The 24,122-nt window shown below is 42.2% G+C and overlaps 1 protein-coding gene across 1 annotated transcript in view; it reads left to right on the top strand.

The window, feature by feature from the left end:
- The window catches only part of LOC139541167 (voltage-dependent R-type calcium channel subunit alpha-1E-like), a 143,079-nt gene that overhangs the window by 34,748 nt on the left and 84,209 nt on the right, over positions 1 to 24,122 (top strand). Inside the window, exons 4-6 of the mRNA XM_071345499.1 lie at positions 10,643 to 10,746; positions 11,345 to 11,503; positions 13,812 to 14,002. Of these exons, the coding sequence (XP_071201600.1) occupies positions 10,643 to 10,746; positions 11,345 to 11,503; positions 13,812 to 14,002 (454 nt within the window). The remainder of the gene's footprint in view (positions 1 to 10,642; positions 10,747 to 11,344; positions 11,504 to 13,811; positions 14,003 to 24,122) is intronic.

Here is a 24,122-nt window from a genome sequence, read left to right as displayed (position 1 = left end):
TGTTTTATCTCTTATTTAGGATTTGTCTAGTGAATGATAATCAGATTGGTCAAGTACCCACGGTGAGCACTTGTTGCTGTGCTTCAAAGAGAGGATGAGTGGGAGAGACACAGGGAGAGATTTTAGAGAGCTATCTGCTCCTCTCTACACAAGCGCACTGGAAAGCTTTTGAAATCAGACGAAACAGTTATGATTTTTAGGGTAGTGTACATTATTACTTGTTAAAGGTTTGGTAAATTGCTGTTAAAGTGTCACAGTTTGTTATATTTGTGAGAGAGATAGGCCTCTTCCACAGACTTGAGGCATTATTCAAGTTTTGTAAGATGGAGAGAACATTTACTTCTCTAGGAAGAAAGGGGCTGGTTCTCTGTACTGCTTCTCTATATCACAGCATGATACAAACAAGCCCCCTTACAGATATTTGAAAATGATCTGAATGTTAAAGGTCCCCGTTTCTGTCCTCTGCTCTTTGTCACCGTGCATTGGTAATGACCTAAATCAGTTTATACTGTATCCTCAGAGAGAAAGGTGAAGGCAGATTAACCACATACAGAACTGAATTATCCTCCTCTTGTCTTTGCTCAGTGTTTCTATGGTCCCCTCTAAAGGATGTAGTACCCTGAACTATAATAGAAATGACCAGTATATTGAATTTGATCAACCTTTCTGTTTCCCATCTGGTCTCAGTGGTCAACGTATAGTACAAAAAAATATCCAGCCATGTTGTAACTCTCAGAGGACTTATAGGCTATTATAAAAAGGGTGGTTCGAGCCCTGAATGCTGATTGGCTGAAAGCCGTGGTATATCAGAACGTATACCACGGGTATGACACATTTTATATTTTTACTGTTCTAATTATGTTGGTAACCAGTTTGTAGTAGCAATAAGGCACCTCAGGGGTTTGTGGTTTATGGCCAATATACCAGTGTCACGTCTACTCCCGCTCCTCCTCTCTGGCGCCTGTTGTCGCTAGTTTTCTCATCATTACGCACACCTGTCACCATCGTTACGCGCACCTGCGCTTCATGAGACTCACCTGGACTACATCACCTTCCTGATTACCTCCCCTATAACTGTCACTCCCTTTGGTTCCGTCACGAACGTCGTCAGGGTGGAAATGACCGGACCAAGGTGCAGCGTGGGGAGCGTACATTTTCCTTTTTTTAAACGTCGCCAACAAAACAATAAACAAAAAAAAAACGAACGTGAAGCTCCGTAAGGCTATACATACATTAACGAAGACAACTACCCACAACTAAGGTGGCAAAACAGGCTGCCTAAGTATGATTCCCAATCAGAGACAACGATAGACAGCTGTCCCTGATTGAGAACCATACCCGGGCAAAACATAGAAACAGAATACATAGAAATAAAGAAACTAGAATGCCCACCCTAGTCACACTCTGGCCTAACCAAAATAGAGAATAAAAGCCTCTCTATGGCCAGGGCGTGACAGGTTCTTTCCTCAGGTGTTATTGTTTCTGTTTATATGTTTTGTGTCTGTACGCTACTTGTGTTTCTTGTTTTGTTCCATGTTCGTTTATTTATTAAATTCACTCCCTGTACTTGCTTCCTGATTATTAGTGTACACGTTACAACCAGGGCTAAGGGTTGTTCTCAGGCACAACGCAACTTGACCATATATCACAACCCCTTGGGCCGTATTGCTTAAATATAGCCTGTGCTTTCAAGTGGCAATACTGGAATCATGCAGTGTTAACTTCTGCAATGTTAACACCCTTTGGGCTTTGGTTGGTATATGAATTTGAGGATTTAATTTCCAACCAAAGCCTACAAGACATGGAATATATGTTTTCTATGTGGGTTATTACATTTGTATCCTGCTGTAAAGAAGGCAGATGGCTCTACTGTATAGTTCTTCTACTGTTTGTCTTTATATTTACCTCTTGATCAGACAAACAAAGACACCTGGCATCTGCCAAGGAGAATTAATATCTATAGCAGCACAAATTATCAACCTGTGGTTTTATTCCCTGTGGTGTGGGTTAAGCAATGTTAAGGTAACTCACCATTCTCCCTTTTCCTGTAGAAATGTGTTTTGTAATTGTTTTGGAGTCACATTGTTTCACTGGGACACAAGGTATTTGCTGAAATTGTCCTCAGGGAGCTTCAAATGGCCCATTTAGGTGAAATTGCTTTTTCACTTCTGTAGGATGCCTTTTCTAACTCCTCTCTACAAAGAGTACATTTTTTCATTATTGGCTGTATTGATATCCATGTTCTACAGGATACCTTAGATATGGTTAGGGTGTTTGACTGTGTTTGACCAAAGTGTTTGGTTTGGGGACACTGAAATCAAATGGGCCTTCCTTAGCACAGGGAGGTACAGGCTTCCTCCTGCTACACACACGGCCTTTGATAGCTGCCCACTCCTGGACTGTCTGAAAGGGCTGGTATCCCTGGGTGTGGATCCAGTTCCCACACACATAAAAAGTGCCCACCGGCTGGGTCATTGCAAAAAAACTACTGAACTTAGCTTCAACTTTTGTTTTTAATGTAGTGGCTTTAGGGGCTGTAGTTGTAGTATACAGTTAGCTCAGGCCCTCTGGTCCAATGGGAGATTCAAGCAAAGGATACAGGGGTGAGGCTGGGCACGGGCATGCCTGGGATGCATGGAGATACAGAGATTATGAATGAAATAAAAGGCTCTTTGATGCCTGCATGTGGTAGTTATGTAATGGAGGAAGAGACAAGGCATTAACTCACCCTGCTGGGTCAATATGGAGTGTAATATAGTAGAGACTTTCAGTTTAGTATTGTAGGCTACTAGGTGATACAGTAACCATTGATGTCAGATGCCTGAGAGTACAATTTTTGAGAAAACATGATTTCATCCTGGCATCCTGGTGTAACATAAGCTATTTTTCACAGCAGATGGCTGCCAGCGAGAGAATGCTCTTCCAAATACAGTATTTTGCTTAGAAACGGTCATGTGTCAAGGTTCTCTGGTATACTATAAACACATAGAGCAACAGAATGAATTTAGCATATTATGTTTCAGTTTCAATTTTTATTGTCATGTGCACAAGTAGGGTGAAATGCCTTTCTTGCAAGTTCTTTCCCAACAATGCAGTAATAAATACACTATATCTACAAAAGTATGTGCACACCCCTTCAAATTAGTGGATGCGGCTATTTCAGCCACACCCATTTCTGACAGGTGTATACAATCCAGAACACAGCCATGCAATCACCATAGACAAACATTGACAGTTGAATGGCCTTACTGAAGAGCTCAGTGACTTTGAACGTGGCACCGTCATAGGATGCCTCCTTTCCATCAAGTCAGTTCGTCAACTGTCTGCCCTACTAGAGCTGCCCGGTCAAATCGTCTAGGAGCAACAACGGCTCAGCCGTGAAGTGGTAGGCCACACAAGCTCACAGAACGGGACCACCGAGTGCAGAAGCGCTTAGCACTCACTACTGAGTTCCAAACTGCCTCTGGGAGCTACGTCAGCCAAAGATCACCATGCGCAATGGCAAGCGTCCGCTGGTGTAAAGCTCGCCGCCATTGGACTCTAGAGGAGTAGAAACGAGTTCTCTGGAGTGATGAATCACGCCTCACAATCTGGCAGTCCAACAGGACAAATCTTGGTTTGGCGGATGCCAGGAGAATGCTACCTGCCCCAATGCATAGTGCCAACTGTAAAGTTTGGTGGAGTAGGAATAATGGTCTGGGGCTGTTTATCATGGTTCGGGCTCAGCCCCTTAGTTCCAGTGAAGGGAAATCTTAACACTACAGCATACAATGAAATTCTAGATGATTTTGTGATTCCAACTTTGTGGCAACAGTTTGGGAAAGGACCTTTTCTGTTTCAGCATGACAATGCCCCTGTGCACAAAGCGTGGTCCATACAGAAGTTTGTCGAGATCGGTGTGGAAGACCTTGACTGCCCTGCACAGAGCCCTGACCTCAACCCCATCGAACACCTTTGGGATGAATTGAAATGCCGACTGCGAGCCAGGCCTAATCGCCCAACATCAGTGCCCAACCTCACTAATGCTCTTGTGGCTGAATGGTAGCAAGTCCCCGCCGCAATATTCCAACATCTAGTGGAAAGCTTTCCCAGAGGAATGGAGGCTGTTATAACAGCAAAGGGGAGAGTCGGGGGACCAACTTCATATTAATGCACATGATTTTGGAATGAGATGTTTGACGAGCAGGTGTCCACATACTTTTGGTCATGTAGTTTATCAGTTGTTAAAAATATTATACTATCAAATAAAGTAAAGTAGAACAAAATGGCATGTTATTTTGTGTTATAACAGGTAACCTTCAGTCATTAAGTTTGCAGATGACACAACAGTGGTAGGCCTGATCACTGACAACGACGTGACAGCCTATAGGGAGGAGGTCAGAGACCTGGCCGGGTGGTGCCAGAATAACAACCTATCCCTCAACGTAACTAAGACAAAGGAGATGTTTGTGGACTACAGGAAAAGGAGGACCGAGCACGCCCCCATTCTCATCGACGAGGCTGTAGTGGAGCAGGTTGAGAGATTCAAGTTCCTTGGTGTCCACATCACCAACAAACTAGAATGGTCCAAACACACCAAGACAGTCGTGAAGAGGGCACGACAAAGCCTATTCCCCCTCAGGAAACTAAAAAGATTTGGCATGGGTAATCAGATCCTCAAAAGGTTCTACAGCTGCAACATCGAGAGCATCCTGACTGGTTGCATCACTGCCTGGTACGGCAACTGCTCGGCCTCCGACCGCAAGGCACTACAGAGGGTAGTGCGTACGGCCGGGTACATCACTGGGGTTAAGCTGCCTGCCATTCAGCACCTCTACACCAGGCAGTGTCAGAGGAAGGCCCTAAAAATTGTCAAAGACCCCAGTCACCCCAGTCATAGACTGTTCTCTCTACTACCGCATGGCAAGCTGTACCGGAGCGCCAAGTCTAGGACCGAAAGGCTTCTCAACAGCTTTTACCCCTAAGCCATAAGACTCCTGAACCGGTAATCAAATGGCTACCCAGACTCTTTGCATTGTGTGTCCACCCCAACCCCTCTTTTACACTGCTGCTGCTCTTTGTTTATCATATATGCATAGTCACTATACTATACTATACTATACTATACTATACATTCATGTACATACTACATCAATTAGCCCGACTAACCGGTGCCCCCACACATTGGCTACCCAGACAATCTGCATGTGTCCCGCCACCCACCACCCGCCAACACCTCTTTTACGCTACTGCTACTCTCTGTTTATCATATATGCATAGTCACTTTATCCGTTACCTACATGTACATACTACCTCAATTTGCCCAACTAACTGGTGGTGCCTGTATATAGCCTCGCTACTGTTATTTTTCACTGTCTTTTTACTGTAGTTCTTATTTCTTTACTTATCTATTGTTCACCTAATACCTATTTTTTTACTTACAAATTGCACTGTTGATTAGGGCCTGTAAGTAAGTATTTCACTGTAAGGTCTACACCTGTTGTATTCGGCACATGTGACAAATAAACTTTGATTTGATTTAATAGGGGCCAAATCTTTTCCGCAAAGCTAAGTGATGAACATGTGAACAAGCAGATAACAAGATGTCTAGATGCACTTTGTCTTTATAAAGTACATGGTAATGAGGTCTTATGAAATCCCCAGTGAATCAATGCTCAAGGCTTAGCGCAATGTTTGGAAATAATCTGCAAGCTCCAGTTATTCATATGAAATCGAGGTGTCATCATTGACACTTCTGTGTCTCTCTCTGTTGTCTCTCTATCCTTGGGTGTCTATCACTGGTTCTCTATATTACACCTTGTGACAATTAGCTAAGTGTTTTCTCTTTAGCCAAGTTGAATAATAAATCTGGTGGTGAGTGAATGATTCATAAGACACAGAGCACAGAGGAACAGAGCAGGGTGGGTGTGAGACGAGCCCTCATCAAAACACAATGCTCTCTCTCTGAGTACTGTAGAGTAGACAGGTTATGGAGCGGTTATATATAGGTGCAAATACACAGAGGGCTGGCTAACATTTGGCCATGTGTCTTACTGGTCCATATGTATTACTGGTGATGGCTTATGTCTTTGAAAGTCCCCACCACCTTATTTAATCACCATGGTCACCAAAGTCTTGCCATGTGAGTCAGAAACAGACCATTGTATTTGAATATTGTAATATATACTGAGGAGTGATGCAGGCCTGTTGTGACTGTTGTGGGCAGTGTGTTACTATGACAACAGCCCAGGGTCAGGGTGACTGATTGAGACAGACAGTGTTTGTTGTCTGTCTCTCAGGCTATAAAAGGGCCCCATCAGGCTTAACACAGACACGCCATCATGGGCAAACACATAAAAGGTGTCTTCTAGAAACGGTGAAGGCACAAAGGTAGGCCTTGGTTACAGCAATCTGTCAAAAGCAAAGACTTCAATGACGCAGCTGAACTCTCCATGTCCTCCCTATCAAAGTAGTCAGTTAGATAACTTCCTAACCTAGATTTGCCCTCAAGAAATGACAGCTGTCTGTCATTTCACATAATGTTAATGACAGGTGTCAATCATGTCATGATATTGATAGTATTATGACTTACAGTATGTCACTGTCAAGTGACGTATTATTGTTGTTTCTTGTGTGTGGATTTACAGTTGAAAATGTGTCATGCTGTCGACACCAGCGGATCATTATCAGAAATGGAGATGAATAGGATCAGTAATGAGTGTGAATTCTTTAGCTGAGGGTCCAGGTGGTGTTAAAAGTGAACAGCTTTTGTTTCCTGGCATGATGCAGTAAAATCAGTGACAGTGGATTGTCCTTACCCAGGCTTTGTGCTGCTGAGGTACTCCCACACTGCTCTGCTTTCTGGCACAAAGAGATAGCATCCATTCCTTCTGAAGCCTCCCACAGTGTCTTCACTCCTCACAGGCTTTTAACATGCTGGAGTATGCTCCCAGGCTGAAAACTTAAAAAACAAACACTGTTGCCTCTGAATTTTGTTGCGTAAATTGTATTTGCTGAATGAAATATTAACTTGTAGGAATGTGCACCAGCCACATAGATAAGGTTTGTCCGGTATCCAGATTTTCATACTGTCATACCATTTCTGTATCATAGCGGATTATACGGTATAATAATATACATTATTATAGAGCCCCTTGCACACATAATTTTTTTATCAATATTATTTTTGACACACAAAACAATTTAGGCAACAGGGATCTAGTCTGGGTCTCTAGTCTGGGTACCAGTCTCTTTAGCTAACATTCCACTCATTGCCACTCCATGTCATTGCCAAAGAGACCTTTGTTTCGCAGTGGTGTAAAATACTTTAGTAAAAACACTTTAAAGTACTACTTAAGTCTTTTTTTCTTTTTTAGGTATTTGTACTTTACTTTACTATTTATATTTTTGACTACTTTTACTTTTATTTCACTGCATTGCATGTACTTATTACTCTATACATTTTCCCTGACACCCAAAAGTACTCGTTACATTTTCAATGCTTAGCAGGACAGGAAAGTAGTCCAATTCACTCACTTATCAGGAGAACATCCCTGGTCATCCCTACTGTCTCTGATCTGGAGGACTCACTAATCACAAATGCTTCGTTTGTAAATTATATCTGTGTGTTGTAGTGTGCCTCTAGCTATCCGTAAATAAAAAAACAAGAAAATTGTGCCATTTGGTTTTCTTATTATAAGCAATTTGAAATGATTTATACTTTTACTTTTGATACTTAAGTATATTTTTGTAATTATATTTACTTTTGATACTTAAGTATATTTAAAACCAAATACTGTTAGACTTTTACTAAAGTAGTATTTTTCTGGGTGACTTTTACTTTTACTTGAGTCATTTTCTACGAAGGTATCTTTACTTTTACTCAAGTATGACAATTGGGTACTTTTTCCGCCACTGGCATTTCAGCAATCTCCATATGCAGCTGGATTTATGGTGGAGTTGCTCATTGGTTGTTGGAAACATCATTCATATTTTCCATGACAACATGTGTAGCCTCAAAAATAGCATTAGAATTAGAATAAAGTGAAAAACAAACATTTAGCTGCTAGCTAGGCTTAAAATCAAAGCAGAGGTTTTGTGGTTGGAATTGCAGTATGTATTTCGTTTGAGAATTTAGACGTGAGTTAGCAACTTTTGACAGAATGGTTTCGTCTGTACAAACAAAAAACGGTTGCTTAGCAAACGGTATTGAAAATCATACCGTCAGTTTTTCAAAATACCCTGGTATACGGTGTAAACGGTATATTACCAAAGCCTAATGTAATGTTCTCTTTGTACTTAATTTATGCCTTCTGTTGAATGGGACTTAACGGCTACACATGTACTGTAACTGTCTCATCAAGCTCATGTACCTAGCCTACGTGTGTCTGCCCAGTGGCCACTCTCTCTGTCCACTAATATAGACCAAACCAGAGTACAGCTCACCTGGCTGGCTCCTCACAAATCACAAGGGTGTCTGCCTGAGCAGGAAGTCCATCAGCAGAATAGATGGGGATTACATTTTTAGCTCCTAGATCCCCCAGTCTCCATAACAACTAAAGAGCAGGCCAGACTTGGTAATGATTTGGAGAAGGGGAGGAGGCTCGGTCTGTTCTCAGCTCATCCTAGATGGAATAATATAATTTCTGTCTCTGTATGGACGTGCTATTTTAAGATCTCTCTCCAGTCTTAATTAAAATGGCTGACACCCCAGTGTCCTGACACCCCAGATGTGACTAATCTTCAGGCTATAATTGGATCTATGCCATATTCAATGTACTCTGTATTATTTATGTGTAACACTCTGTTAACAGAAAATGACAAAACAGGGATATAACAATTTGCTAATTTTGAAAAAGTACCCCCTTCTTTGTTGTTTGAAGACATCACCTGCAGCCGCACATCATTTAATCTCTGTATCTCTGAATTCAGACCTCAGGTTGTTACTTTGAAATTTGTTCCTGGAACTAACCCTTAGCATCTCTCTCCAGTAAGTCCTGCTTGCTGTGTTCAGAGAGGTCCCAGACTACACAACACTGACGTCCTGTCGGATCTGGACAGAGAGAGGTGAAAGGCAGAAATTAATGAGGGAGAAAACAGTGAGAGGCGTGACCACGGGTTGTCTATCACTTCCATTATGGTGTAAAGTGAGCCGCGCTGGAAGTGTATTTAGAGAGAGAGGGGTGAGGAGAAAACGGGGGAGGGTGATCTGAATCCCCCCCGAGTGTGCACAGCAGCCTAGTGCTACTAACACGTGAAGGAGAGGAGGGAAGGAGTAATGGAGGAGAAAAGGACCAGGGGCCAGGCTTGGGAGTACACAGTAAACACATAGGCCTCCCTTCCATATCTCTCTTCTACCTGCTGTGCTGTATCTCCAATGTGTACCCTCCTATTAAGAGGCACATCAGAGAAAGGACAGCATTTGCATTTTATAATGAGCTGCTTCACATGTGCTCCAGGTAGCTGCTGATGGGTCCTTACTCAGTCTGTGGACTGCACCATTTTATCCAGGGGGCTGAAACTCTATGCCCACTGCTTAAAGTATTGAAACTCGGTGATCTTGTTTTCATTCAGTGTTTTAGTATGTAAGCCACAGCAAGAATACGATTCAATAATATATGTATCTATTTAACAGTTTACAGCATACTAGCCGGAATGTGCATTGCCTTGATAGAGCTGCAGCCTTCATTTCCTTAATAGAATTTGTCAGTGCCTTCCTCCTACGCAGTGCAGCCAAAAAGAAGACTTGTTTTCAGGCATTCACTGCCTGTTGTAGACCCTCACACTCCCTATTATTTGTGTCTGCGTGCATGCACACGTGTGTGCCTTTCACAAACAAGAACCAGTGAAACCAGATTGCTTGAACAATAGTACCCCCTTCCCCTCCCTGCTCCTCCTGAACCTTCTGAGTGGGACACATCTATAATGGCTGGTCTCATTTTACTCCAGTCTGATGGGAAAACATAACTAATGTGGTTAGCTGCACACATGTGACAGATGACTCAGATGATAAGACCCAGAGATGAAGTGCTAGGATAGCTGCTGAATGTTAGCTAAACAGAGTAGGAGCAGAATTACATTAATGGACCATTTCACTGCAATACTGATCTGTCAATCATGTGTGTTGAGTCTTGACCAATGCTATTTTATTGTTTAAAATCAGGAATTCTCTAAGATTCTAGTATTATCCATGAGTAATAGCCACGAATAGTCTTAAGTGTAGACCAATTTGAAGCTGTGAAAGATAACAGCCCTGATCGACTGTGTCGTGTTGTTTTGAGACAATTTTGTTCTAATAGCTTGAAGGGGACACACGGTTCTAATTGCGTAGGTACATAGTTTAATTAGAGCTAATCAGACTGTGTAATGAAGAAGTGTCATGTTTTCCTGGGAAGCTGATGTGATGAATACACCGCCAACAAGTACTTTATTTGGGGGCACCAGTGCCAATACATTACCCTCTCCCCCAAGTGTGGTATAGGTTCAGTCAAGACCGGTCCTGGACCTGCACAAAGAAATGTATCACACAATGCCTGATTCAGATCATGTTTGACATTACATTCAGACCCCTCTTTGAAATATTAATGGAATATTAACGGTGTATAAATGATTTAATAATAATCCGTGTGTTGTGTGTGTGTGTGTGTTGTGTGGGTGTATGCAGGATTCTGGCCACAGCGGGAGCTCACATGAACATCCCAGTGGACCTGCGGACCCTGCGGGCCGTACGCGTGCTCAGACCCCTCAAACTGGTCTCTGGAATCCCCAGTGAGTAGCTTACACCACCAGATGTACTGGGTGTCCATGGATCTGCTCTGCCTATCTAAATCTATACCAGTGGAGGCTGGTGGAAAGAGCTATAGGAGGACAGGCTCATTATAATGGCTGGAATGAAATAAATGTATTGAGTCAAACATGTGGTTTCCATATTTGTTTGATGTGTTTGATACCGTTCCATATATTCCATTCCAGCCATAGCAATGAGCCCATCCTCCTATAGCTCTCCCCACCAACCTCCACTGACCTATACAGTACACATATAGGTATCTGCACTGGTTCTACTGGTGTTTTCTGGACCCCTGTCTAACCTCAATTTGGAGTCCGTAAAGTTAGTCCTAATGAGTTATTTTGTTGGCAGAACACATATGAGTCAGACTGACAACTAGCAGATGCAGTAGTGTCCCACTCCCAAAAGGCAACGATGTCTTAGGGGGACTGTTGTGTTAGCCAAAGTGAGAGTGCTGACAGTATCTGCTTGAAGTGGTTCCCACACTTACCATTTATAAATGTTTTGTGCTGTTACTCATTGTTGGCACTTATAACACATGACAGTTGTCTCTTTCTCTATCTTTCTGTGTGTGACCAGGCCTGCAGATAGTCCTGAAGTCCATCATGAAAGCCATGGTCCCGCTGCTCCAGATCGGCCTGCTGCTCTTCTTCGCCATTCTCATGTTTGCCATCATCGGCCTGGAGTTCTACAGCGGAAAGCTCCACAACACCTGTCTGCCCATGCCAAATATCCTGGGTAAGACAGAATATGCATCCCAAATAACCACTGTATTCCTTTTGTAGTGCACTACGTTTGACCAGGGAATATATGGGCTATAGAGTACCATTTGGGACTCACCCAGACAGAGAAAGGGCACTTTGAGCTCTAAGCCTTAGAGAGATGCCATCAAGTCTACATTCATCCAGGACGCACACTGCTCTGCATATCAGTTCAGTTTGGTTCTGTAGCAGTTGGTGTCCCTTTATGAGATTGAATCTGTTGTATTCAGGATATTTATACCTGTACTCTGCTTATAGCCTATGCTTGCATTGAACACCTAGCTACATACTATTTTTTTAAACAATGCGTTAGTATCGTGCTGTGATCCTTAGCTCTGTTACATGTAAACATTTAGGGTAAGTTATCGTAAACATCCTTCAAGCTGATCATTTATCAGCAAGGTTATACTGCGCCTACACAGCAAGTGATGATGATGAAATTATCTTTCCTTTTCAAAAAAGTTATCCTTACCTTCAGCTTATCTTTTGTTGAGGGTTCAATATCACTCACAGCTTGACTTGGTTATAAAAATGTTCCTTGGTCTGCCATTGACAGACTGTAGGGTGTTCACTCACTGCTGTACAATGTGGAAGAAAATCTGGCAATTCAAGAGGGTGCTATGAAATTAATGTCAAAACGTAGTTGTCTTTGCCCTATGTCATTATAAATTACATAGAATACATCATTAGATTGTTTTCTACAATATTATAACCTTAATAGACTAGTACTTGACAGTGTTGATGAAATAAGAGCGTTCATTTGCTGTGACCATTGCTCGTTTAGACTGCGCCGCTTCCATATTTAATGTTGTGATGTTGTACAATTTGGAGGTGTTTCCGCTGGTTGGACCAATCAAAATCAACTTGATACCTTTGTCATTTTCATCTCCAGATCCTTGACTTTTATTGCCTTTTTTATTGCCTATATTGGCGATATATATATTTAGTCTCTATTTAGTTATATATTGAGCGGATTTAATTTAGAAAAAGCCCATGTTTCACTCACGAAACTGCAGCCACTAGTTAGCTTGTTAGTTGATGTTGGAAGTTAGCGCTGTTCTGCCGCAGAGCAGCACCACAGGGTTTTATTGAACAGTGACGACTTATTTGATCATGCCTGTGATGACCTTCCATTCACATGCTACATAAACATGCTACATATTTGTATAAATATTTGTATAAACCTTGAAGGAATTAATCATTTTATGGGTGAACACCCTACAGGCTGTCTCAGTGGTTTAATACAGTAAAGAGTTATATTGTCACGTTCCTGACCTGTTTTCTGTTAGTTTTTGTATGTGTTAGTTGGTCAGGACGTGAGTTTGGGTGGGAAGTCTATGTTTTCTGTTTCTATGTTGGTTTTGGGTACCTGATATGGTTCTCAATTAGAGGCAGGTGGTTTTCATCTCCTCTGATTGAGAATCATATTAAGGTAGGTGGTTTCACTTTGTTTGTCGTGGGTGGTTGTCTCCTGTGTCTGTGTCTATGTTGCACCATACCGGACTGTTTCGGTCGTTCGTCATTTTGTGTAGTCATTTTCCTGTTCGTGAGTTCTTCGTGTTTCATGTAAGTTCGTCGTCCAGGTCTGTCTACTCCGTTTGTTGTTTTGTTAGTTTCAAGTGAAGTTCGTGTTTTCGTGTTTTCTTTAATAAATAATGTCATATCAAGACGCTGCATTTTGGTTCAATCCCTGCTCCTCCTCTTCGGATGAAGAGGAGGAGGAACGCCGTTACATATATATCATATATTCTAGCATTCCTTTACTACATTTAAAATATATCAGATTTAATACAGTACCCAATTGTATCAAACAACATACTGTAATTTTTAAGATGATGTCATCATAAAGGTTATGTGGGGAACACACTGTTTGAGTTAACCTTATTTACCCCCTATTGGCTTTAGAGAGATTATTTATTATAATCACACATTGCACAAATCAAATAGCATATTATTAGTGTCATCTTTCACAAGGGTTCAGGAAAGGACTTTCACACAGAGAGCTGCTGCTGCTCACTTCATTGATCGAGTCCTGCATTACATTATAATCATCATATTGTGCTACTTATTCATGTATCTCCAGTAGATGCAAGTCATTTCTCAGAATTGAGACATTTCTCTGAAGTCATCGTATCTCTCATGGGAAAAACATGTTTAGTTAGATTGATTTCAGTATTGCATCGTTTTTTAAATCTTTAGCCTAGCCTACACATCCTTTAGTGGACTCTGACTCTGGATAATAAGAACAAGTTGAAGAACTTTATTCTCTCTTGTCCCTCTGTCAGAGAATGAGACGGTGGACAAGTCTGAGTCAGAGTTCCCGTGTGGGGTGAGGAAGTGCCCTGACAAGTACGCCTGCAGTGAAACCTGGATCGGCCCCAACGATGGCATCACCCAGTTTGATAACATCTTGTTTGCTGTGCTCACCGTCTTCCAGTGCATCACCATGGAGGGCTGGACCACCGTGCTCTACAATGTGAGTCACACCTGCTTCTGCCATAGATGAGGGAAAAATAAGCCTATTATTTGACCTGGTAATATATTTCTTTGATATACCTCTCCAAACCCTAGCTAGCTGTTTTTACCTGTCATTACTAAAGCTATCGGATATTTGTTGCAAGATACAACAAATAGTAGCTTCCCTGTTCTGTGATTGTGAACACAATTGATTACACACCATACCTGAGAAATGATTGAAGCATTGCACAACGATAAACAAACACACCATTTAGGCTGCGTTTACACAGATAGCCCAATTATGATCTTTTGCCCAATTATTGGCATAGGAGCTGATCTGATTTGTTTATTGTTTTTGTTTTTTTAGAGGGTAGATCAGCTTTAATATTGAAGATAGATTGTGGTTTCTATCAATGTAATTGTCTGAATCATTTCCAAACACCTGGAGGTGTGTTGGGTCATTGTCCTGTTGAAAAACAAATGATAGTCCCACCAAGCGGAAACCAGATGGGATGGCGTATCACTGCAGAATGCTGTGGTAGCCATGCTGGTTAAGTGTGCCTTGAATTCTAAATAAATCACTGACAGTGTTACCAGCAAAGCACCCCCACACCATCACACCTGCTCCTCCATGCCTCACGGTGAGAACCACACATGTTAACCTACTCTCACCTAAACAAAAATCGCAAATTTAGACTCATCAGACCAAAGGACAGATTTACACCGGTCTAATGTCCATTGTTCGTGTTTCTTGGCCCAAGCAAGTCTATTCTTCTTATTGGTGTCCTTTAGTAGTAGTTTCTTTGCAGCAATTCGACCATGAAGGCCTGATTCATGCAGTCTCCTCTGAACAGTTGATGTCGAGATGTGTCTGTTACTTGAACTCTGTGAAGCATTTATTTGGGCTGCAATTTCTGAGGATGGTAACTCTAATGAACATATCCTCTGCAGCAGAGGTAACTCTGGGTCTTTCTTTCCTGTGGTGGTCATCGTGAGAGCCAGTTTCATCATAGCGCTTGATGGTTTTTGCGACAACACTTGAAGAAACTTCCAACGTTTTAGAAAATTTCCAGATTGGCTGACCTTCATGTCTTAAAGTAATGATGGATTGTCGTTTCTCTTTGCTTATTTGAGCTGTTCTTGCCATGATATGGACTTGGTCTTTTAGGGCTATCTTCTGATGATAGTGTATACCACCCCTACCTTGTCACAACACAACTGATTGGCTGAAACGCATTCAGAAGGACTTTTAACCTGTTATTTGAAATGCATTCCTGGTGACTTCCTCATGAAGCTGGTTGAGAGCTGGTGCAGGAATACTGGAGTTATGGAGGTGGATATGTACAGTATAGGGATAAGAGGACTTGGAAACAGGATATAAGATAAACAGAGTAGCAGCAGGTTGTATGTGAGTGGGTGTGCGGGTGTGTAGAGTCAGTATAAATGTATCTGCATATTATGTGTGAGTGAGCAAATGATGGAGTGAGTGTTTGTGTGTGTGTTGGAGTGACTGTGTGTGTGTGTGTGTGTGTGTGTGTGTGTGTGTGTGTGTGTGTGTGTGTGTGTGTGTGTGTGTGTGTGTGTGTGTGTGTGTGTGTGTGTGTGTGTGTGTGTGTGTGTGTGTGTGTGTGTGTGTGTGTGTGTGTGTGTAGGGCCCTGTGAGTGTGCATAGAGACAGTGCAAATATTGAAATAAAAGGTCAATAAAGATACAAGGTACACTCAGATAGTCCATGTAGCTATTTTGTTAGCTATTTATCAGTCATATTGCTTGGGGATAGAAGCTGTTGAAGATCCTGTTGGTGTCAGACTTGATGCACCGGTACCTCTTGCCGTGCGGCAGCAGAGAAAATAGTCTATGGCTTGGGTGGTTGGAGTCTGACGATTTTACGGGCCTTTTTTTCACACCGCCTGATATAGAGGTCCTTGATGGCAGGAAGGTTGGTCCCAGTGATGTACTTGGCTGTCCGCACAACCACCTGTAGGTCCATGCGATTGAGGGTGGTGGTATTGCCATACCAAGCAGTGATGCAGCCAGCCAAGGGCCCATGCCAAACTTTTTCAACCTCCTGAGGGAGAAGAGGCACTGTCATGCCTTCTTCACAACCGTGTCTGTGTGTTTGGACAATTTGAAGTCTTTAGTGATTTGGACACAGAGAAACTTGAAGCTGTCTACCTGCTCCACTGCCACCCACGTCGATGTGGATGAGCCCCCCCCACCCCGTTTCCTATAGTCCACGATCAGCTCCTTGGTCTTGTTGACGTTGAGGGAGAGATTGTTGCTCCGTCATCACACTATCAGGTCACTGACCTCCTCCCTGTAGGCTGACTCATCGTCGCCGGTGATCAGGCCTACCATCGTCGTGTCGTCAGCGAAGTTGATAATGATGTTGGAGTCATGCGTGGCCACACAGTCCTGGGTGAACAGGTAGTACAGGAGGGGACTAGGCACATACCCCTGTAGGCCCTTGTGTTAAGGGTTAGCGTGGCGGAGGTGATGTTGCCTACCCTCACCACCTGGGGTCGCCCCGTCAGGAAGTCCAGGATCCAGCTGCAGAGGGAGATGTTCAGACCCAGAGTCCTAAGCTTGGTGCTGAGCCTGGAGGGGACAATGGTGATGAACGCTGGGCTGTAGTCAATTAACAGCATTCTCACATAGGTATTCCTCTTATCTAGGTGGGAGAGGGCAGTGTTGAGAGCAGTTAAGATTGAATCGTCTATGGATCTGTTGGGGCGGTATGCAAATTGGAGTGGGTCTAGGGTGGCTGGAATGGAGGAGTTAATGTGTGCCATAACTACTGTAGCCTCTCAAAGCACTTTGTGATTATAGAAGTGAGTGCTACAGTGCGGTAGTCATTGTGGCATGAAGCCTTAGAGTTCTTAGGAACAGGAATGATTGTGGTCATCTCAAAACGTGGGGATTACAGAATGGGTAGAGGAGAGGTTGAAAATTACTGTGAATATGCCTGCCAGCTGTTCTGCTCATGCTCTGAATATGTGCCCTGGAATACCGTTGGGGCCCGCAGCCTTGCGGGTGTTGACCTGATTAAAGACCCTTCTCACGTTAACCTCGAAGAGCAAGATCGCCTAATCCTCTGGGTCGGTGACGGCCCTCACACCTGGCTCGATGTTGTTGTTGTCGTCAAAGCATGCATAAAATGCATTGAGTTTGTCTGGTATTTGGTATTTAGTATTTTATTAGGATCCAAATTAGCTGTTGCAAAAGCAGCAACTACTCTTCCTGGGATCCACACAAAACATGAAACATAATACAGAATGACATAATACAGAACATTAATGGACAAGAACAGCTCAAGGACAGAACTACATAAAAAAATTAAAGGCACACGTAGCCTACATATCAAAGCATACACACAGTATCTAGGTCAAATAGGGGAGTGGCGTTGTGCCGTGAGGTGTTGCTTTATCTATTTTTTGAAACCAGGTTTGCTGTTTATTTGAGCAATATGAGATGGAAAGAAGTTCCATGGAATAAGGGTTCTATATAATATTGTACGCTTTCTTGAATTTGTTCTGGATTTGGGGACTGTGAAAAGACCCCTGGTGCCATGTCTGGTGGGATAAGTGTGTGTGTCAGAGGTGTGTGTACGTTGACTTTGCAAATGATTTGGGATTTTCAACACATTAATGTTTCTTATAAAAAGAAGTGATGCAGTCAGTCTCTCCTCAACTCTTAGCCAAGAGAGACTGGCATGCATAGTATTTATATCAGTCCTCTGATTACAATGAAGAGCAAAACTTGCTGCTCTGTTCTGGGCCAGCTGCAACTTAACTAGGTCTTTCCTTGCAGCACTGGACCACACGACTGGACAATAATCAAGATTAGACAAACTAGAGCCTGCAGAACTTCATTTCTGGAGTGTGGTGTCAAAAAAGCAGAGCATCTCTTTATTACGGACAGACCTCTCCCCGTCTTTACAACGATTTAATCTATATGTTTTGACCATGACAGTTTACAATCTAAGGTAACGCCAAGTAATTTCTTCTCCTCAACTTGTTCAACAGCCACACCATTCATTACCAGATTCAGCTGAGGTCAAGAACTTAAGGAATGATTTGTACCAAATACAATGCTCTTAGTTTTAGAGATGTTCAGGACCAGTTTATTACTGGCTACCCATTCCAAAACAGAATACAACTCTTTGTTAAGGTTTTCAGTGACTTCATTAGCTGTGGTTGCTGATGTGTATATGGTTGAATCATCAGCGTACATGGACACACATGCTTTGTTTAATGCCAGTGGCAGGTCATTGGTAAAAATAGAAAGAGTAGAGGGCCTAGAGAGCTGCCCTGCGGTAAACCACACTTTACATGCCTGACATTAGAGAAGCTTCCATTAAAGAAAAGTTATATTATATAGATAGCTCTGAATCCATGATATGGCAGAGGTTTAAAAGCCATAACACATGGTCAAACACCATTTTTTTCAACAGTTTGCTAAGAGCTGTCAGCAAGCTGATAGGTCTGCTGTTTGAACCAGTAAAGGCTGCTTTACCACTCTTGGGTAGCGAAATTACTTTGGCTTCACTCCAGGCCTGAGGACAAACACCTTCCTCTAGACTCAGATTAAATATATGACAGATAGGAGTGGCCATAGAGTCAGCTACCATCCTCAGTAGCTTTCCATCTAAGTTGTCAATGCCAAGAGGTTTTTCATTATTGATCGATAACAATAATTTTTCCACCTCTCCCACACTAACTTTACAAAATTCAAGCTTGCAATGCTTTTCTTTCATTATTAGTTTTTTTATGCATGAATACAATTGCTCACATTTTGTTGTTGGAATTTCCTGCCTAAGTTTGCCCACTTTGCCAATTAAATAATCATTAAAGTAATTGGCAACATCAAATGGTTTTGTGATGAATAAGCCATCTGATTTGATGAAAGATGGAGTTGAATTTGTCTTTCTGCCAATAATTTCATTTAAAGTACTCCAAAGTTTTTTTCCATCATTCTTTACATTACTGATCTTGGCTTCATAATACAGTGTTTTCTTCTTTTGTTGAGTTTAGTCACATAATTTCTCAATTTGCAGTAAGTAAGCCAGTCAGATGTGCAGCCAGACTTATTTGCCACTCCTTTTGTCCCATCTCTTTCAACCATACTGTTTTTCAGTTCCTCATCAATCCATGGAGCCTTAACAGTTCTAGCAGTCAGTTTCTTAACAGGTGCATGTTTATCAATAATTGGAAGAAGCAATTTCATAAATTCATAAAGTGCAGCGTCTGGATGCTCCGCATTAATCACATCAGATCAACAAATATTTTTGACATCATCCACGTAAGAGTCACAGCAAAATCTTTTGTATGATCTCTTATACATTATTTTAGGCCCAGCTGTTGGAACTTTGGCTTTCCTGGTAACAGCCACTATATTGTGATCACTGCATCCAATGGGTACGGATACAGCTTCAGAACAAAGTTCTACAGCATTAGTAAAAATGTGATCAATACATGTGGATGATCTTGTCCCTGTAGTGTTTGTAAACACCCTGGTAGGTTGATTAATAACCTGAACTAGATTACAGGCACTGGTTACAGTAAGAAGCTTCCTCTTGAGCGGACAGCTTGATGAAAACCAGTCAATATTCAGATCCCCAAGAACGTTGACCTCTGTTTACATCACATACACTATCAAGCATTTCACACATATTATTTAGATACTGACTGTTAGCAGTTGGTGGGCTATAGCTACACCCCAAAAGAAAAGGCTTTAGATGTACCAAGTGAAGCTGCAACCACAACACTTCAATAACAGTTGACATAAGATCTTCTCTAAGCATTACAGGGATTTGGCTCTGAATATATACAGCAAATCCTCCCCTATAAGCATTTCTGTCTCTTTAATAGATGTTATATCCTTGTATTGCTACTGATGTATCATCAAATGAATTATCTAAGTGATTCTCAGAAATGGCTAATTATGAATGTTATCTCATGTTAGCAAGTTATTGATTTCATTAACCTTATTTCTAAGGCTACATATATTAATATGGGCTATTTTCAGCCCTTTCCTGGGTAGCTTATCAGAGATAGACACAATATGGAAAATAACAAACAAAGCAAGAGAGAAAAAAAACATTCAGCAGTCCAGAAATCAGTTGGTGTGTGTGTGTGAGTGTGTGCTCTGCGGGGTTGAAGCTACGAACCCATAGGCTTGGCTCTCTCATCCCTTCCAGGCTTTTGGGAGGGAGGGTGGACAATGAGCCTGTCATGGTCCCTACGTGCTCTGGCAGCTTTCATGGCTGGGATCAATTCTTTCCTCTTCTGGCGCACAGCTTCAGGATAGTCCTTGTTGAGGAAGATATACGTTTGTCTCAAGTTCTTGGCTTTCCAGAACAGCTACCTTGTCCTTGAACCTCAGGAACTTGACCACTATCGGCCTGGGCCTGTCACCTGGGCCGGTGGTGGGTTAGAGAGGCATCATTGGGCAGATCATGGTTTGGTCTTATTTTGTAATCCACAATGGACTGCAGCCCCTGCCACGTGGCGGGCGTCGAAGCCTGTGTCATATGATTCCACCTTTTCCTATATTGTCCTTTTGCTCGTTTGATGACTCTGCGGAGGTCATAGCGGGCCTTCTTGTACTTATTCCTGTTCTCGGCCGTAGCCTCAGGGTTGTCTACTACAGCTCTGTGTGCGGTAGCCCTGTTCTTTAGTTTATTGCCAACCTCAGTGTTAATCCAGGGCTTTTGCTTGAGAAAGCAGTGAACCCTCACCCTGGGTACAATGTCCCCAATGCATTTTCTAATGTAGCCGGTGATGGAGGTGGTTAACTTGTCCATGTCTTCGGCGGAGTCTCGAAACATAATCCAATTAGCGCAGTCCTGTAGCATAACCTCTGATTCTGATGACCATTTATAAACAGAGCGAATCGCGGGTTCTTCCTGTTTCTGCTTCTGCTTGTAAACAGGAAGCAAGAGTACGGAGTCATGATCTGATTTGCCGAATGGCAGATGAGAGAGGGCGTTGTATGCTTGCTTGTGGGTAGAATAGCAGTGGTCCAGGACTTTATCGCCCTTAGTGGTGTTGGAGATGTCTCGTAGTGATGCCAAATTAAAATCACCGACAACCAGAAAGGCAGCCACTTGGTGTAGGTTATCCTGCTTGTTTATAGCCTTGTACAGTTCATTAAGTGCCAGCTTGTTATTTTTATTGTCCTGAGGTGGAATGTATACAACAGTCACGATAACAGCTGAAAACTCTCTCAGGAGGCAGAAGGGTCGGCATTTGACCATCAGGTATTCCAAGCTGGGTAAACAGTGGGTCGACACTTCCACTGCGCTGGAATTAGCACACCAGTTGTTGTTGATGAAGAGTCAAACCCCTCCCCCCGTCGATTTCCCTGGCCACACGGTGAATGAAGAATCCATTGAGTTGGATAGCTGTGGGGGGTATCTTGTCCGAGAGCCATGTTTCTGAAAAGCAAAGAATATTGAAGTTTTAAGAGTCCCGTTTGTAGTAAATCCGCGATCGGAAATCATTCATCTTATTATCAAGTGACTGTACATTACCCAATAGAAGGGAGGGAAGAAGTGGCCGGTTTTCACTTCACCTTAATCCGACACGAACCCCCCCCCCCCCCCCCTCTCTTGCCTCTGTAACGCCGGTGTTCCCTCTTGGGTAGCCCAAAAATTGGATTGGAATTACTTAGAGAACCCAGGGCAGATAAGTCGAAGTAGAAGCCGGAATTGGGGTCAGTAACTGCCAATCTCATGTTCAAGAGTTCTTGTCGGTTGTAAGAAATAACAGCGGAAACATTTCGTGAAAATAGAGTAAAAATAAACAACAAAACAATCACAAAATAGCAAAGTTGGGTTGGAGCTTGCAAAACGGCGGCCATCCAATACGACGCCAACAATACTTAGGTTTCTACTTCCAGCTTATACATACTATATACAGTTGAAGTCGGAAGTTTACATACACTTATGTTGGAGTCATTAAAACTCGTTTTTCAACCACTCCACACATTTCTTGTTATGTTTAGTTGCCTGTCTGCACTATCCATATTAGCTTCACGGTTCGTTTTGTTATTTTGTTCGTTTTGTTCAGTGTTCGTTCTTTAAATAAAGAAGAATGTACGCTTACCACACTGCGCCTTGGTCTCCTCCTTTTGACGGCCGTGACATAGGCATTCTATCATCTTTACAGACAAGCAAGATAAGCAGGCTGAGAACACAAATCAGTCGTTCCATATCACATACAGCACTGAACAAAGCCACTGTCAGTTCATAAAATTACAGTTGAAGTCGGAAGTTTACATACACTTAGGTTGGAGTCATTAAAACTAGTTTTTCAACCACTCCACAAATTTCTTGTTAACAAACTATAGTTTTGGCAAGTCGGTTAGGACATCTACCTTGTGCATCATTTTTCCAACAATTGTTTACAGACAGATTAATTCACTTATAATTCACTGTATCACAATTCCAGTGGGTCAGAAGTTTACATACACTAAGTTTACTGTGCCTTTAAATAGCTCGGAAAATTCCAGAAAATGATGTCATGGCTTTAGAAGCTTCTGATAGGCTAATTGACATAATTTGAGTCAATTGGAGGTGTACCTATGGATGAATTTCAAGGCCTACCTTCAAACCCAGTGCTCTTTGCTTGACATCATGGGAAAATCAAAAGAAATCAGCCAAGACCTCAGAAAGAATATTGTAGACCTCCACAATTGTGGTTCATCCTTGGGAGCAATTTCCAAATGCCTGAAGGTACCATGTTCATCTGTAGAAGCAATAGTACACAGGTATAAACACCATGGGACCACGCAGCCGTCACACCGCTCAGGAAGGAGATCCGTTCTGTCTCCTCGAGATGAACGTACTTTGGTGCAAACAAAAGTGCGAAATCAATCCCAAAACAACAGCAAAGGACCTTGTGAAGATGCTGGAGGAAACGGGTACAAAAGTATCTATATCCACAGTAAAACGAGTCCTATATTGACATAACCTGAAAGGCCGCTCAGCAAGGAAGAAGCCACTCGGGACGAAGATCATACTTTTTGGAGGAATGTCCTCTGGTCTGATGAAACAAAAATAGAACTGTTTGGCCATAATGACCATCGTTATGTTTGGAGGATAAACGGGGATGCTTGCAAGCTGAAGAACACCATCCCAACCGTGAAGCACGGGGGTGGCAGCATCATGGTGTGGGTGTGCTTTGCTGCAGGAGGGACTGGTGCTCTTCACAAAATAGATGGCATCATGAGGTAGGAAAATTGTGTGGATATATTGAAGCAACATCTGAAGACATCAGTCAGGAAGTTAAAGCTTGGTCGCAAATGGGTCTTCCAAATGGACAATGACCCCAAGCATATTTCCAAAGTAGTGGCAAAAAGGCTTAAGGACAACAAAGTCAAGGTGTTGGAGTGGCCATCACAAAGCCCTGACCTCAATCCTATAGAACATTTGTGGGCAGAAGGGAAAAAGCGAGTGTGAGCAAGGAGGCCTACAAACCGGACTCAGTTACACCAGCTCTGTCAGGAGGAATGGGCCAAAATTCACCCAACTTATTGTGGGAAGCTTGTGGAAGGCTACCCGACACGTTTGACCAAAGTTAAACAATTGAAAGGCAATGCTACCAAATACTAATTGAGTGTATGTAAACTTCTGACCCACTGGGAATGTGATGAAAGAAATAAAAGCTGAAATAAATCATTCTCTCTACTATTATTCTGACATTTCACATTCTTAAAATAAACTGGTGATCCTAACTGACCTAAGACAGGGAAAAACTGAGTTTAAATGTATTTGGCTAAGGTGTATGTAAACTTCTGACTTCAACTGTACATTTTATGGACACATATATTTTACATTAGTTATCTTGTTTTTTTGTTATTTCTAGTCCCGTCTTTCAGCTCCCCTCACCCCTCCCATCTATGTCTGAACACCATCCAGTTTAGATTTCTATTAGCCATATTTTTTTCAACTGTGCTGTGATGTTTCACCAAAGTCCTGAACCTTTCTATTCTCATAGTTTCTACAGATTGTAAATTAAAGATCAAATGTTTTGCTAAGAGTATAATTATATTATTGATCAATTGACTATAACTTTTCAAATCACCCAGCAGTGCTATTTGCAGAGTTAGCTCCAGATAAATGTTGTAAATCTTTA

This window comes from Salvelinus alpinus, chromosome 16 (genome assembly GCF_045679555.1).
Source record: "Salvelinus alpinus chromosome 16, SLU_Salpinus.1, whole genome shotgun sequence".
In the NCBI taxonomy this organism is placed as follows: domain Eukaryota; kingdom Metazoa; phylum Chordata; class Actinopteri; order Salmoniformes; family Salmonidae; genus Salvelinus; species Salvelinus alpinus.
The sequence above is the reverse complement of the archived record's forward strand: the minus strand, read 5'-3'. Positions and strand labels throughout refer to the sequence as shown.